The sequence below is a fragment of the Hyperoodon ampullatus genome (genome assembly GCF_949752795.1).
Source record: "Hyperoodon ampullatus genome assembly, chromosome: X".
Classification (NCBI taxonomy): domain Eukaryota; kingdom Metazoa; phylum Chordata; class Mammalia; order Artiodactyla; family Ziphiidae; genus Hyperoodon; species Hyperoodon ampullatus.
This window is the reverse complement of record NC_136913.1, coordinates 65,716,501-65,732,670: the sequence shown is the minus strand read 5'-3', so window position 1 is coordinate 65,732,670 and position 16,170 is coordinate 65,716,501. Positions and strand designations below refer to the sequence as shown.

The 16,170-nt window shown below is 37.3% G+C and overlaps 1 protein-coding gene across 1 annotated transcript in view; it reads right to left on the bottom strand.

The window, feature by feature from the left end:
* ATP7A (ATPase copper transporting alpha) overlaps positions 1–16,170 on the bottom strand; it is a gene marked incomplete at its 3' end in the record, with an annotated part of 149,862 nt that overhangs the window by 14,327 nt on the left and 119,365 nt on the right. The window contains exons 7-15 of the mRNA XM_079726904.1: positions 14,765–14,926; positions 12,677–12,753; positions 12,256–12,481; positions 9,634–9,867; positions 8,402–8,493; positions 6,531–6,658; positions 2,951–3,105; positions 2,606–2,740; positions 416–610 (exon numbers count right to left, since the gene is read on the bottom strand). Coding sequence (XP_079583030.1) covers positions 416–610; positions 2,606–2,740; positions 2,951–3,105; positions 6,531–6,658; positions 8,402–8,493; positions 9,634–9,867; positions 12,256–12,481; positions 12,677–12,753; positions 14,765–14,926 — 1,404 coding nt within the window. The remainder of the gene's footprint in view (positions 1–415; positions 611–2,605; positions 2,741–2,950; positions 3,106–6,530; positions 6,659–8,401; positions 8,494–9,633; positions 9,868–12,255; positions 12,482–12,676; positions 12,754–14,764; positions 14,927–16,170) is intronic.

The window sequence follows — 16,170 nt, the reverse complement described above, 5'->3', positions numbered from 1 at the left end:
TGGCAGCAAAGGCAGAGGAACAGCAAGCCCTATCTAATGGCGAACAGCACAAACATGGAGCCACACACAAACAGGTTAGAAGTCTGATAGACTTGGGCAAATTGCCTGAGCAAATATCTATGGTGTCTTCCTGCCCTAAAGACTAGTCTAATCTGAGCTGGGATAGGACTCCAGGTTTTCCACACCAGGGTCTACTCTAAAGAGAGTAGGTCTGGAGTAGTTTTAGAGGTCTCATGTAACTAAGGCCAATCCAGAGCAGAACCAAACTGACACCCTTCCTACCTCAACCCTCACGATAGTGCCAGAAGAGGCTCAGCTTATGGGCTATGTAGAAATAATTTAAGACTCTATTTTTCAATACGGGTGCTATTGCCAGTTTGAATGAGACAACTCTTAGTTCTGGGGAGTATCTTACCTTATGAGCCATCTCCAATGGCTCACCACCTTTGATTAGTATGCCATTTTGAGCGCCTACTCCTGTACCCACCATCACGGCAGTTGGAGTGGCCAATCCCAGTGAACAGGGGCATGCAATGCACAGAACTGTGATTGAGGCTTGGAAAGCAAAGCGTATTATTGTTTCTGTTCGGGAGATACTTCTGTTGTAGCCCTTGAGAAGAAATGCATGAATTTTGATTACTGATTCAGAGTTGAATAAAACAAAAGGAACAAAGCTTAACTCTATTTAAATAAAACCACAATTCTGGAGTCACACATAATCCTGCTTAGCTACCAACATATGTTTTAGCTATTAGTAAGAAAACACTTTTTTTCTTTTATGAATATAAGATATTGTTGACATAACTGGTAAACAAGTAACAGTCCTAAAATCAAGATTTCAGTTTTGCTGATTCCAAACTATGGAGTGAATATAAGGAACATAATAAAAGTCAACCCCCCCCCATACTGAGAGAATAGGGACTTCCAAAAATAGCTGCAAACATAGGACCTAATTCTCAACATATTTGATCCTGAACAAAAATAATTCTGTACTTCTGTGTACTAACACCATAAAGCTGTCTTTCACACTATTCTTTAAAGACAATGAAAAAAATCACCCAGTTTGAAAAGGTTGCTTCACTACATTTCAATAAAATTCTTTTGGACAAAACAACGTGAACTGAGTACATCTGGTAGTATAGCTCTTAGTGACATTGAGTATTTGCTTCTGTGGGTAAGTATGATCGATAGTATTAGGAGAAATCTCCTAAGACTCCCTGAACTCATGAGAAAAATTCCTGAAGGAGACACGTCCCAAAATACTTCCCAGCAATCCTCTTGTTCAATGAGTACTCAACCAATATGAATCATTTAAAGAAACTTTTTAATATTATACTAATGACCATATCGTGGAATAGATACATAGATGTTATGATTCTACCTGTTCTTTAATTGAAGGGAAAAACAGCATGAAACAGTGTACAGCATGACATTTTTAAAAGAAAGAAACACAACAAAGTAAGACTTTCTTAATAATAATGGTTTTACAGTGCTATGTTCTTACTAAGTTCTCAAATACTTAAACTAAGTGATCATCTAAGAGTTATATACATAGAGAGAGACAGAATTGGAAGGGATTTTCATAGACATCTAAGCTTATGCTTTCATATATGTCATAAGTGTATGTTTTCACCTACACTAATTCCAATCCTGAAATTTAGGTATTATTATCACTATATTATAGATGACAAAACTGAAGATAAGAGAAATTTAGTGACTTAAAGGTTTTATCTCTAACACGAGGTACAGTCCAGGTCTACTTTACCACTTTATGACACCATAAGTTAGAGAACATCATAGAACTAGAGAGAAGCAGACACTAATATTATATTTATAAAGCATTTAATAAATTACAAAGTGTGTCTAATATATATCATCTTATCTAACTTTTACAACTGCAAGTTATGTTGGATGAGCATTATTAAAATCTCACTTGAGAGGTGAGGAAACCAAAGCTCAAAGAGAAATTAAGTTGACCTAAGATCACACTAATGGTATGTGGCAGAGCTGAGATCCCAAGATTTTCCTCAATATATCCATTGTCCTTTGTGAAAGCAAAATCATGCTGGGACTCAGACTAAGTATAAAATGTGAAAGGTCACTATAGGCATACCTCGGAGATATTGTGGGTTCAGTTCCAGACCACCGAAATAAAGTGAGTCACAGGAATTCTTTGGTTCCCCAATGAATGTAAAAGTTATGTTTACACTATACTGTAGTCTACTAAATGTGCAACATCATTATGTCTCAAGAAACATGTACATACCTTAATTAAAAAATAATGCTGTTGGAAAAATGGCGTCGATAGACTTGCTCGACGCAGGGTTGCCACAAACCTTCAATTTGTAAAAAACACAATATCTGCAAAGCACGATAAAGCAAAGTGCAATAAAACGAGGTATGCCTGTACTTGCTTTTGGAAAATCACAAGTCATAATGAAAAAATCCTTTTATGTTTTCTTTTATATTTATAGAAATGCAAATGTTATTCTTATCACCCTCTCACTCCAGTCTGTTAAAGATACCAGTAATTATTATTTTCCAATTAATTACTTATGCAAAAGATTCAGTTTTACATATGAAAAAGGTGTTATAAGTCACTTACAGGAAAGTAGGTTTCCACGATTTCAAAATTCAGAAATCCAATTATAATCCAAACCAAAAGGGTAGCAATGGAAACAATGACAATAAAAGGAACAAAGTAGCCACTGAGTTTGTCTGCAAACTGCTGGATAGGAGCCTAGAATTAAAAAATAATAATGATATGTATATCAAAGTCTCCTTTTTGATAATGAATACAGAGCATATTTAGTATTGAGCACAAATATTTTAATAAACTCCATATTAATACAGCTAGAATTAATCAAAGGAACACATAAAAACTAGATCAAGATTTATACTGAGTGGGCTTTCATGAAAATACTTTGGTTCTCCTAGGGAGTTAATTTACCTTTGATGTTTGGGCCTCCTCTACAAGTCTGACAATTTGAGAAAGGGTTGTTTCTGCTCCAACATGGGTTGCACGGATAAGGAGTGACCCATTCTGGTTAATGGAACCAGCAATCACTGTGCTGCCAGACTTCTTAGCCACAGGCATTGCCTCCCCTATATAAGGAGTAAAGATACATTTAGGGAGCATAAATAAATACTATCTTGAAATATACAGTTATTTGTCAATTGTCAATATCTAGAAAGGAGATTCTTCCTTCCTGAAATAGAATCTGGACAAATGCCTAGGTGAAGGTTGCCCTCTCTTTTTCCTTATGTCAGTTCTGGGCCAAACCCAGGGATATATATCTTAAACTGGAAAAACCTAATGTGTTAACTCTTATTGGCAGGTACTTTTGGACTTCCACCCTAGTCTTAGGTCATTGGTTCTCAACCTGTTCCCAAGGAGCATTTATAAATGGAGGAGAGAGTTCTTGCTTGTAATAACTACAGGTGGAGCATGGGGTACTGCTACTCCAATTTAGTAGGTCAGGGTCAGGGATATTAAATGCACCATAATGTGTAGGATAGTCAGTCAGAACTAAGAACTGTCCCATCCAAACTAGCAATAGCACCCCTACTGAGAAACACAGAATCCTAAATTATTTCCACACAATTCATAAACTGAGCCTCTTTTGGCACTATCGTAAGGACTGAGGTAGGAAAGGTGTTATTTTGGTTCTTCTCTGGATTGGCCTTAGTTATCTAAGATCTCTAAAACTACTCCAGGCTTATTCTCTTTAGAGCTGACCCTGATGTGGAAAACCTAGAGTCCTATCCCAGCTCAGACTAGACCGGTCTTTAGGGCAGGAAGACACAATAGGTATTTGCTCAGGAAAATTTGCCAAAGTCTATTGGGCTGTACAGCAGAATGTGACAACATCCTCTGGTTATACATTTGGCTCAGTGAAAAGAGCCTTCAGTAGCATAACTAAAACCACAAAGAAGGGCTTCCTTGGTGGCACAGTGGTTGAGAGTCCGCCTGCCGATGCAGGGGACACGGGTTCGTGCCCCGGTCTGGGAAGGTCCCAGATGCCGCGGAGCAGCTGGGACCATGAGCCATGGCTGCTGAGGCTGCGTGTCCAGAGCCTGTGCTCTGCAACGGGAGAGGCCACAACACTGAGAGGCCAGCATACCGCAAAAAAAAAAAAAAAAAAAACCTGATTGAGATCTTTGCTGGGTAGTGTAATCTTGGTTGTAGTTTTTTCCCTTTCATCACTTTGAATATGTCCTGCCACTCCCTTGTGGCTTGCAGAGTTTCTGCTGAAAACTCAGCTGTTAACCTTATGGGGATTCCCTTATAAGTTATTTGTTGCTTTTTCCTTGCTGCTTTTAACATTTTTCTTTGTATTTAATTTTTGATAGTTATTTAATGTGTCTCAGCATGTTTCTCTTTGTGTTTATCCTGTATGGTACTCTCTGTGCTTCCTGGACTTGATTGACTATTTTCTTTCCCATGTTAGGGAAGTTTTTGACTATAATCTCTTCAAATATTTTCTCAGATCCTTTCTTTATCTCTTTTTCTTCAGGGACCCCTATAATCCAAATATTAGTGCATTTAATGTTGTCCCAGAAGTCTCTGAGACTGTCCTCAATTATTTTTATTCTGCTTTCTTTATTCTGCTCCCTGTCAGTTATTTCCACCATTTTATCTTCCAGGTCACTTATCCGTTCGTTTGACTCAGTTATTCTGTTACTGATTCCTTCTAGAGTATTTTAAATTTCAGTAATTTTGTTGTTCATCATTGTTTGTTTGCTCTTTAGCTTTCCTAGATCCTTGTTAAATGTTTCTTGTATTTTCTTCATTCTGTTTCCGAGATTTTGGATCTTCTTTACTATCATTTGTCTGAATTCTTTTCCAGGTAGGTTGCCTATTTCATCTTCATTTATTTGGTCTTGTAGGTTTTTACCTTGCTCCGTCATCTGTAACATATTTTTTGTCATTTCATTTTTTTTTCTTTGATGGGTGGTGTTGTATTCCTTTCTTACTGGTAGTTTGGCCTGAGACATCCAGAACTGGAGTTTGCAGGCAGTTGGATAGAGCTGGGTCTTGGTGCTGATATGAGGACCTCCGGGAGGCCTCACTCCAATTGATATTCCCTGGGGTCTGAGGTTGTCTGTTAGTCCAGTGGCTTGGACTTGGAGCTCCCACCACAGAAGCTCGGGCCCAACCTCCAGCCTGGGAACCAAGATCCCCCAAGCTTTGTGGTGCGGTAAAAAAAGAAAAAAAAAAGGAAGAAAGAAAGAAAAAATGGAGCAGTACAATATCAACGAATAAAAAATAAAATAAATTTAGGAAGATAAAAATTGTATTTGGAAAAATAAAATTATAATTGAAACAACTGCAACAAGGTAAAATAAAACCACAACACAGAAAAGAAAAAAAACAAGGTGGGGGGCAGGGAAGAAGCCAAAAGGAGAGATCACTAACAAACTATAAAGAATAAAATAAAATTACAAAAATAAAAGAAAAAAATAAAGAAGACTTGGCTATGGGGGCGGAGTTTAGGGGGGTGGAACTTCGGCAGAGGCAGGGTTTAGGGTAGGGCAGGACCTAGGTGGGTGGGGGGTGACATTTGAGCGTGGGTTGGGGCCTAGGCAGGGAGACGTTCAAGCGTGGGGCGGGACCTCTGCTGAGGACCTGCACCAAAGGGGAGAGGCAGCATGTGGAAACGAGGGCCTCTGGTGTGTGGAATTCCGGAGTTTGGAGGTAGGGCCCTGGGTGAGGGTGTGTGGGTGGGGTTTAGGCCCAGCTCATTGGAGGGGGTCTCCGAGTGTAGAGGTAGGGCCCTGGGTGGGGGTGTGGGGCAGGGCTTGGGCTCCGTGTGTCAGGAGGGAGGCTCCAAGGGCAGAGGATTAGGCCTGGAAGACCAACAGGCGCCGCGGTGCCTAAGTGGACAGGGAAAGCACTGGCCCCCTTCCCTTCTGTTCCTTCTCGCCCCTCCCCCACCAGCTCCCCCGTGGTCTCCCCTGTTCCTGATGGACCCCTAACCGTGGGTGGGTCCCACTGGGTGTAGGAACGCCTCCCCTCCCCCAGCCACCCCTCAGGGGTGCCAGTCTTAGAGGTCCGGACTTTACTTTTGCTCCCCCTCCCCTCCCACTCCCTCAGGACCTGCACGGCTGGAGGGGGCCTAGGTGGGCAGAGGATCAGGCCCGGGATCTCAGGAGGTTCCAGGGCCCAAGTGGGCAGGGGAAGCCTGGCCATGCTCCCTTTTGATTCTCCGTCCTCCCAGTGGTTCCCTAATTTCCTCCTTTGGGTGTGGGATCCCTGCCCCTCAGGGGCGTCAGTCCCATCCCGCCTCCACTTCTCCTCCCCCTTCACTCCCCCCATGCCCCACGTCCTACCCGGTGGCTGGGGGTTCCTCCCATCCCGTTAGGTGTCTGTGGGTCCCCACTGGTGCCTGGTAGGTGCCCTAGTTTTGAGGAGATGCGAATTCTGCATCATCCTAGTATGCCATCTTTTGGACTTCTTTCATGCCTATTTTTAATTAACACTTTGGATTCACTTCACTTTCATGTCATGATCCTCTGAAAGAACATACCTGTGATGAGGGACTCATCTACCATAGAATGTCCTTCAATAACACGCCCATCCACTGGAAATTTGCCTCCTGGAACCACTTTAATGATGTCTCCACGTTGTACAAGTTCCACATCCACTTGCTCTTCACTGGATATGAGTTAAAATAAAAAGCACCATGACAGTATGCTTCTCCCCCTGATCTTTCCATGCAAGCTTTTTAGTTGACATCAAGCTTGTGGCCACATAATTGCTACCAATGGAAGTTAGAACCAACATTTAAGTTAGGAACTACAGCGTCAGTCTTTTTCACTGTTGGGGAATACCTCAGTACCTAGCACAAAGTAGCGCTCTAAATATTTGTTGAATAGTCAATGAACTAATAAATGAAAGCTTTAGAAAGAATGTAATGGGTTTTACTGAACAAAACAACTAATTTATTGTGTACATTTGCCTAAATAATTTTATGAGGAAAGGAATGAGAAATACAAAAGAACGAAATCTAATCAAGTCTTTAGCTCTAACTTCCAGTTTACAAGTCGTATAGGAGTTATAGAACAAGTTAAATGATTCCAGACGGAAACAGGGACAAATTTGGACTGTGGGATTTTCTAAAGGACAACTGATAGATGTTTCTTTACCAAGTCAAATGTATGGAGAGGGAGGAGCAGGGAGGAACAAGGGAGGGAGAACTGGAGAGAGGAGCTGTTCTACATTAAAACAAACATGGCAGGAGAAAGACAAATATTGTATGATGTCACTTATATGTGCCACCTAAAAAATACAACAAACTAGTGAGTACAACAAAAAAGAAGCAGACTCACAGATGTAGAGCAATAACTAGTGGTTACCAGTGGGGAAAGGGGACGGTGAAGAACAATATAGGGTAGAGGATTAAGAGGTACAAACTACTATGTATAAAATAAATAAGTGACAAGGATATATTGTACAACATGGGGAATATAACCAATATTTTATAATAACTATAAATGGAGTACAACCTTTAAAAATTGTGACTCACTACATTGTACACTTGTAACATATACTATAGTACATGAACTATAACTCAATTAAAAAATCAAAAAACAAACAAACAGGGGCTTCCCTGGTGGCACAGTGGTTAAGAATCTGACTGACAATGCAGGGGACACGGGTTCGATCCCTGGTCCGGGAAGATTGCACATGCTCTGGATCAACTAGGCCCATGTGCCACAACTACTGAGCCTTCGCTCTAGAGCCCATGAGCCACAACTACCGAGCCCATGAACCACAACTACTGAAGCCTGTGCACCTAGAGCCCGTGTTCCGCAGCAAGAGAAGCCACCACCATGAGAAGCCCGTGCACTGCAGTGAAGAGTAGCCCCCGCTCACTGAAACCAGAGACAGCCCGCATGCAGCAATGAAGACCCAACACAGCCAAAAAAAAAAAAAAAACTCAAAACTTAAAACAAACAAACAAACATATCAGTCAAATGCAGTGACACATGGACCTTTTCTGAATTCCATTTCAAACAAAGAAACTTAAAACAGTTTGGAGACAACAGGAGAAATGTTAATATGGACTGTGTTTTAGATCACATTAAAGAATAATTGTTCATTTTGTTAGATGCAATATGGGTATTATAATTATATAAGACTATGTCCTTTTTTAGAAATACAACAGGAATATCTGCAGTAAAACCACATAACTGGGATTTACTTTAAAATTCTACTGCAACAACAGAAAGAAAAATAGATTGTATAGATGAAGTAAAGTGTGGCAAAATGTGAATAATTGTTAAATCTGGGAGATAGATTATGTGAGTTCATTATACCTTTCTCTCTACTTCTGTGTATATTTGATATTTTTCCTAAGAAGTTAAAAAGAGAAGGAAGAATAATGAAGGTAAATACCTCAAGACGATATTATCAGAATCGAGAGTTACAATAGTTGCTTCTGTAGCTTGTAGTGAAATTAGTTTGGCAAGAGCCTCTGACGTTTTGCCCTATAAATTAAAACACATATGTTAACAATGCTAAGGAAGAAAAAGTCTTATGTAAAATAAAGGCATAATCTTTAACATTTACTTAAAAGGCAGCTTTAGGAATGTTAATTCAAATCAGAAAATGTTTCACTTTGAAAATATGAAGTACACAAAATATAAAATGTATTATTAGGTATAATTTTTAAATAAATAATGTAAATTAATAAGAAAAACATCAGAACCCAATAGGCACATGAGCAAAGGACATAAATAAGCAATTCATTTAAGAAGAAATGTAATACCTGCTGTGTAGAAAAATGTTTATCTCTGCTATTAATGGAAGAAATGCAAACTAAAGCAACTCTATGATACCATTTAATGCCTACTAACTTAGCAAAAATTTAGATAGGAGTCAGTGTTGATAAGTTGTAGTAAAACTACTTCACTAACATACACTTGATGGCAAAAATTGTTAAGATTAGTAGCATGAGCCATAGAAAGATTTATGCCCTTTAATCATATCCTTTGTAATTTATCCTAAGATAGTAATTCAGTAGAAATAACTATTAAACATAAATATATTTAATGCAGGATTACCTAAAATTAAACCCTGAAAACAATCTAACTGAGAACAAAACCAGAATGGTTTAGTAAATTATAGCACATTGATTTGAGAGAATATTATTCAGAAACACTGAGTAATTATCTAGACTGCAAAAATAGGGAAAAAACTTTAAAGTGTTAAGGGCACAAAGTGGTATGGATACCATGTTTGCCACTCTGTAAAATATAAACATATGTGGAGCAGGATTAGAAAGTGATTTCCATTATACCATGGGATTGTGGGTGAATTTTTTTCCATCATTATTTTAAATGATGGTCGCATCAATTTTTCCATTAATAATGTGATATAAGTAAAATAAGTACTCTTAAATGTCTCCTAAAATAAACATGGACACACTGTATTATCTAAAGTATTAATTCCATAAATTTGGTAAATCTTCTAAAGGAATATTTAACCTAAAATACTGCCAAAACAAAAATACTTCTTTTAGTAATTAACTACATAAATCAATGTATATTTCCAATAATTGGTCTAGAAAATATTATGGTCATTTACCCACCCAAGATTTTAATAAATGTCACCCTTTCTTACTTTACCTTTGCTACATGTTCCAGCCACCGGCCTAGTGCAATAAACACAAATAGCATAGGAGGTGTGTCAAAGAAAGTAACAGGGTTCACTTTGGCTCTCTCATACATTGCAACCAGAAGAATAACCAAAGAATAAGCAAATGCAATGGTAGTTGCCAGCACAATCAGTACGTCCATATTTGCAGTTTTATGTTTCAGTGCTTTGTAGGCCTGAATGTAGAAGTGCCAGCCTCCAAAAAACTGTAATATAGAAACAGTGATTAGTGCTTTTAAAAAAGCTGAAATTCACATAAATACCTCAATAACTAAGATATAGTATCAATGTTAATTTCCTTTGGCTTTTATTTAATCCATAAACAACTAAGGAGAGATTATTTTTTTTGGCTGCACCATGTGGCTTGCAGGATCTTAGTTCCCCAACCAGGGATCTAACCTGGGCCATGAGGAATTCCCCTAAGGAGTGATTTTATTTTTTTAAGCTGAAACAATAGTGCTTGTATTTTAGCAGATACGTGTGTGTGTGTGGGGGGGGATGGATTCAAATTGTTGTACAAGCCCTTGGCAGCTCTCTGCTGTGATCCAATGGATATTCCATAATATAAAGAAAGTCAAGTGGTTCTTGGATTCTTCTTTTTGAAGCCAGCAAAAACAAGAACTAGGAAAAGAATTACATTCTTTTGACAATGATTTTTTTATATAAAACTCACCTCCCTCTTTTCAAATTCAACCTATCACAAGCTATTGGATCTGTCCACTGTTTTTGTTAGGAAACATAACTGAAAAGCTTATTGTTCATTAGTAGAGAGAAACATACTAAGATGTTTTAAAAATAATTATTGCTTTTCATAAGGATCAGAGAAAGGAATAGATCTATTAGATGGAAATGTTCCACAGTAAAAGTTTATCTCAAAAGAAGAGTTGAAAAGTCCGAAGGAGACATACAGATGGCCAAGAAACACATGAAAAGATGCTCAACATCACTAATTATTTGAGAAATGCAAATCAAAACTACAATGAGGTATCACCTCACAGCGGTCAGAATAGCCATCAACAAAAAATCTACAAACAATAAATGCTGGAGAGGCTGTGGAGAAAAGGGAACCCTCTTGCACTGTTGGTGGGAATGTAAATTGATACAGCCACTACGGAGAACAGTATTGAGGTTCCTTAAAAAACTAAAAATAGAATTACCATATGACCCAGCAATCTCACTACTGGGCATATACCCAGAGAAAACCATAATTCAAAAAGACACATGCACCCCAATGTTCATTGCAGCACTATTTACAATAGCCAGGTCATGGAAGTAACCTAAATGGCCACTGACAGACAACTGGGTAAAGAAGATGTGGTACATATATACAATGGAATATTACTCAGCCATAAAAAAGAATGAAATTGGATTATTTGTAGAGACGTGGATGGGCCTAGATACTATCATACAGAGTGAAGTAAGTCATAAAAAGAAAAACAAATATCGTATATTAACACATATACGTGGACTCTAGAAAAATGGTACAGATGAACCGGTTTGCAAGGCAGAAATGGAGACACACATGTAGGGAACAAACGTATGGACACCAAGGGGGAAAGCGGGGGGCATGGGAGGATGATGAATTGGGAGATTGGGATTGACATATATACACTAATATGTATAAAATGGATAACTAATAAGAACCTGCTGTATAAAAAAAAAGAAAATAAAATTTAAAAAAAAAGAAAACATACAGAGAGTAATGAACTTAAGTGCCATGGAGAAATAATATGACTATTATGATTATTTTATAGAATAAATTAATAATAAATATATTAAAATAAAATATATTTATAATATATTTAATGTAATTTATATAAAGATAATTTTAATGCATTTAATATAAAATATAAAGAAATAAAATATAACATTTTATGAAATTCTTTTCCAACTTAGGTTGTTACAGAATATTGAGCAGACAATGTTATGTGGCAGCCTGGATAGAAGGGGAACCTGGAGGAGAATGGATACACGTATATGTACGGCTGAGTCACTTTGCTGTGCACCTGAAACTATCACAACATTGTTTATTGGCTACACTCTAATATAAAATAAAAAGTTAAAAAAAAAAAGAATATTGAGCAGTTCCCTGTGCTATACAGTAGGTCCTTGTTGGCCATTATCCATTTTAAATATAGCAGCATGTACATGTCAATCCCAGACTTCCTACATGCATATGTATAACTGAATCACTTTGTTTTACACCTGAAACTAACACAACATTGTTAATCAACTGTACTCCAATACAAAATAAAAAGTTTAAAAAAGACAATAAAAATAAAGTATAACATTTTATTATTATAATTACTTTAAATATAAAGTTACATACAGTAGCAGATAAGAATACCAAATTCATAACTGAAGATGAATTGAACTCTTATTCTCTGCTTTGTCATTAAACAGTATCCTTCGGGGTTAAAATGGAATTTATTATCTACTTTAACCACTCAGTTTAAGATGATTTTTGTAAAGCATCCAGCATAAAATGATCGTACTCCTGGCCAGTATTTGTTGTACAACTGAAAATAGCCTCACCTGCCACATTTAGGCTATTTTTCATTATTAACAAATATACTTGCTAACATTTCACTTGCCTGTACAGGTACACACAATAAAAAAGATAGTAAATTCATAATGGACAATCCTGGCAGGATCTGGCGCTCCAGGAACATAGAAGAATGAATGCTAATCATTTCTTCTTGGCTCATGTTCTGATTATGGTGAAGAGTTGCAAGGTGGTGGTCCATAACCATCATATATATCATCAGCCCCATTACAGGAATACAGAAAAACAGGCTCACAAGAAAGGCCCGTCGCCATCTAATATAGAAAAGTAAAATCATTTGAGTAAATAGATAATGGTTAAAGATTCTATGTACTATAAGGAAATATAACTTGTGACCAATTCCCACCCAGTGTAATGATGATATTGAAAAAACTGACATGCTAATAGTTTGTTAAATTTGTAAAGAGGAATCAAAATCTGTTTTTCACTGACATTCCAAAAGTACTTACTGTCTTATCTCTCGTTTATGGTCTAGGTGGCTTGCTGACCGGTCCTTCTTGACCAAAGAAGCTTCAAAACCTAAGCTCTAAGGAAATTCATGAGAAAACAATTATTTCACTGAATGTATAAATATTACCTACGGAAATTCTAAGCTGTGGTATTGTCATTAAGAACAACTCAATTCAATTACTAAGTGCAAGTTATTCTGGGGAATATAAAGATGAAGATGTGCTTCCTTCTCTTAATTACCTTTGTTTCTAACCTTTCATCAAAGAAATGAGTGTTTTCTCAACTCTAGTTAATGTCTATCCTACTGTTCTCAAACTACTGATTTAACTCAAGTGCAGCTGTCCTCAGTAGAGGTTCTTATATCAAGTCAACTAAAGCCTCCAATAAGTAATTTTGGAAAAAAGCAGAAACTATTACTTGGTCAGGCCGACAGAGTGTATGATGACCTAATAAAGACAGAATTGAGATATATACACTACTATGTATAAAATAGATAACTAATAAGAACCTACTGTATAGCACAGGGAACTCTACTCAATACTCTGTAATGACCTATATGGGAATAGAATCTAAAAATGAGTGGAGGGCTTCCCTGGTGGCGCAGTGGTTGAGAGTCAGTCTGCCGATGCAGGGGACACGGGTTCGTGCCCCGGTCCGGGAAGATCCCACATGCCACGGAGCAGCTAGGCCCGTGACCCATGGCCGCTGAGCCTGTGCGTCTGGAGCCTGTGCTCCGCAACGGGAGAGGCAACAACAGTGAGAGGCCCGCGTACCGCAAAAAAAAAAAAAACAAAACAGAGTGGATATATGTATAACTGATTCACTTTGCTGTACAGCAGAAACTAACAGAACACTGTAAAGCAACTGTACTCCAATAAAAAAAGAATTCAGCAGTAAAATCATAAATCGTACACTTAGACAAGCATCTACTAGTACTGATGTATATTAATCACTTTATTTTTAATTTTAGCTTTGACATCTATCAAGTCATTGATTCATCCATCCCCTGAAAGTACAGAAAACTGAATAATAGGCCACAAAAGCTAGTACCATACTAAATATATTATTCAAGGGTTTGCATATGCAGTCTTTATTCTTGTTGCACCCGAAAAAGAACACGAACGAAAATTTTCCGCAATAAAATAAAGTACTGAAAGAAAATTACACCTAAGTAAGACTCATATGAACATAGACAGTAACATACACTATATTTTGAACTGCTAGGGAAAATGCTGCCATCTTACATTTCTTGGCAGTATAACACAGTGAAAAGAGCAAGCATGAGCATTGGAGTCAGAAAGATCAGGCTCAAATCCCAGCTATGACACTTACTACCTATGTGACTTTGGGGAAGTTACATCTCATAACCTGAGTTTCCTCACTTCCAAAATGAAGATGACAGCACTGTTGTGAGAATTAAATCAAGAGTTGAAGCTTTGCAATTTTGGTAACTGGCACATAGTAGGTACTCAATAATGCTAGCTTCACAAAGATGTTAATGGTATTACTATCTACATTAACAGGATCTTACCTGAATGATTAATATGCTTTTTAGATTATTAGAACACCAATGCTAGACCACAGTGAAACTTCTAAAGCACTTTCACATGTATTACCACTTAAGATTTACTGAAGACTGCAGGATGAATTTTTCACAGAGAAAAAGGTTTGGTCTTTTAAATTTCTTACTTTAACTATGATATCATTTGCTTTGACCTAACAAACAATACAGCATCTAGCAGGATGCTTCACTTTCTTAGTGATTAACATGAATTTTACTCATAACAAATTGTACTTTGCTTACATTTTCTAAATATTTTTAAATGATCTGTGGTTCTGCCTTAAGTCTGCTCCCGATCAATAGTGCCAATGTGCCTTTACCTAATTCTTCCTGATGAAGACCAAAAAAAAAAAAAAAAAAAAAAGGAGACACCCTTACATTAAATTTTGAGACAGACGTTGTCTATAGAGGTAAACAAAGGAATCAGATTTTTCTCATCATCTCTATCTGCTACAAACCAGAAGTGATTCAAGGGAGTGCTGACTAGATAGGTAAGAACACAGAAATGCAAAGTCTTGGCACTTACTTCAATTGTATGAATAATATCTCTGGGACCAATAATTTCTGGATCATATTTAATATGTGCTTTGTTGGTTGCCAGGGCCACAGAGCAGTAGAAGATCCCTCCATGTTTTGTGAGGGTAGACTCTATTTTATGTACACAGGAGGCACATGTCATTCCTCTCACCTGTTAAAGACAAAGGCTTTGTTATTCAGAAACATACTTTTTTCCTCCATTAAATGTGTGTTATTACTTTAAACTAAAAGAACTCTTGTAACAAGGGATTAACACACAAGATCTTATCTGCACTATTCATATGCTTTAGATTATGATAATTAGATCACTGTTTTTATATCACATTGAACAAAGATATGGTCCCAGCTGCAACATTAAGGATCTCATTAAGTCTCCCGCTTCCTGTTATTACTCAGTGATAGAGGATTTGACAACTATCATTGCTTCTTGTATTCAATGCCTTGCTTCCCTCTAGATTTTTTTCACCCTGCTAAAGTATATCAGTATGTATGTGTGTGTGTATATATATATATATATATATATATATATCCTTTAGTATTACTTCTAGTGAAGGTTAATGGATAACAAAAGTGTTCTACCTTTGTCCAAAAATGTATTTTGCCCTATGTCTTGAGTGAGGTTATACTTTAGTTAGGTATTAAGTTCTAAAATGGAGGGGCAGGACTTCTGGAATGACTGTGTGAGGAGCTCAGCAAATCCTTTCTCCAAAGAGCAATGATAAAACTGGACAAAAGTTTCAAAAACCAACCACTGAAAGATTATGGGAAGTAACCAAAAAGAGTACACAACAAATTACAAAGTACTTATTGAAGAATATCCACCAAAAGAATATCATTAATAGTGGCGTGAGGATTTCTGAAAATTCTCTCCTCCACAAAAGCAATGAGAAAACTGGCAAAAGTTGTTGGAACCACCTTTTTCAGAAAAGTTGGAAAAAAGGGAACTCTTGTACACTGTTGGTGGGAATGTAAATTGCTGCAGCCACTAAAGAAAACGGTATGGATTTTCCTCAAAAACCTGAAAATAGAGCTACCATATAACCCATCAATTCCACTCCTGTGTATATATCCAAAGAAAGCAAAAACACTAATTAAAAAAGATACATGTACCTCAATGTTCATAGCAGCATTATTTATAATAGCCAAGATATGGAAGCAACCTAAGTTCCATCAATAGATGAATGGATAAAGTAGATGTGATACACACACACACAAAGACACACACACACACATACACACACACACGATGGAATACTACTCAGCCATAAAAAATGAAATTTTGCCATTTGCAACAACATGGATAGACTTGGAGGGTATTATACTTAGTGAAATAAGTCAGACAGAGAAAGACAAATACTGTATCTTATCATCTATATGTGGAATCTAAACAATAAA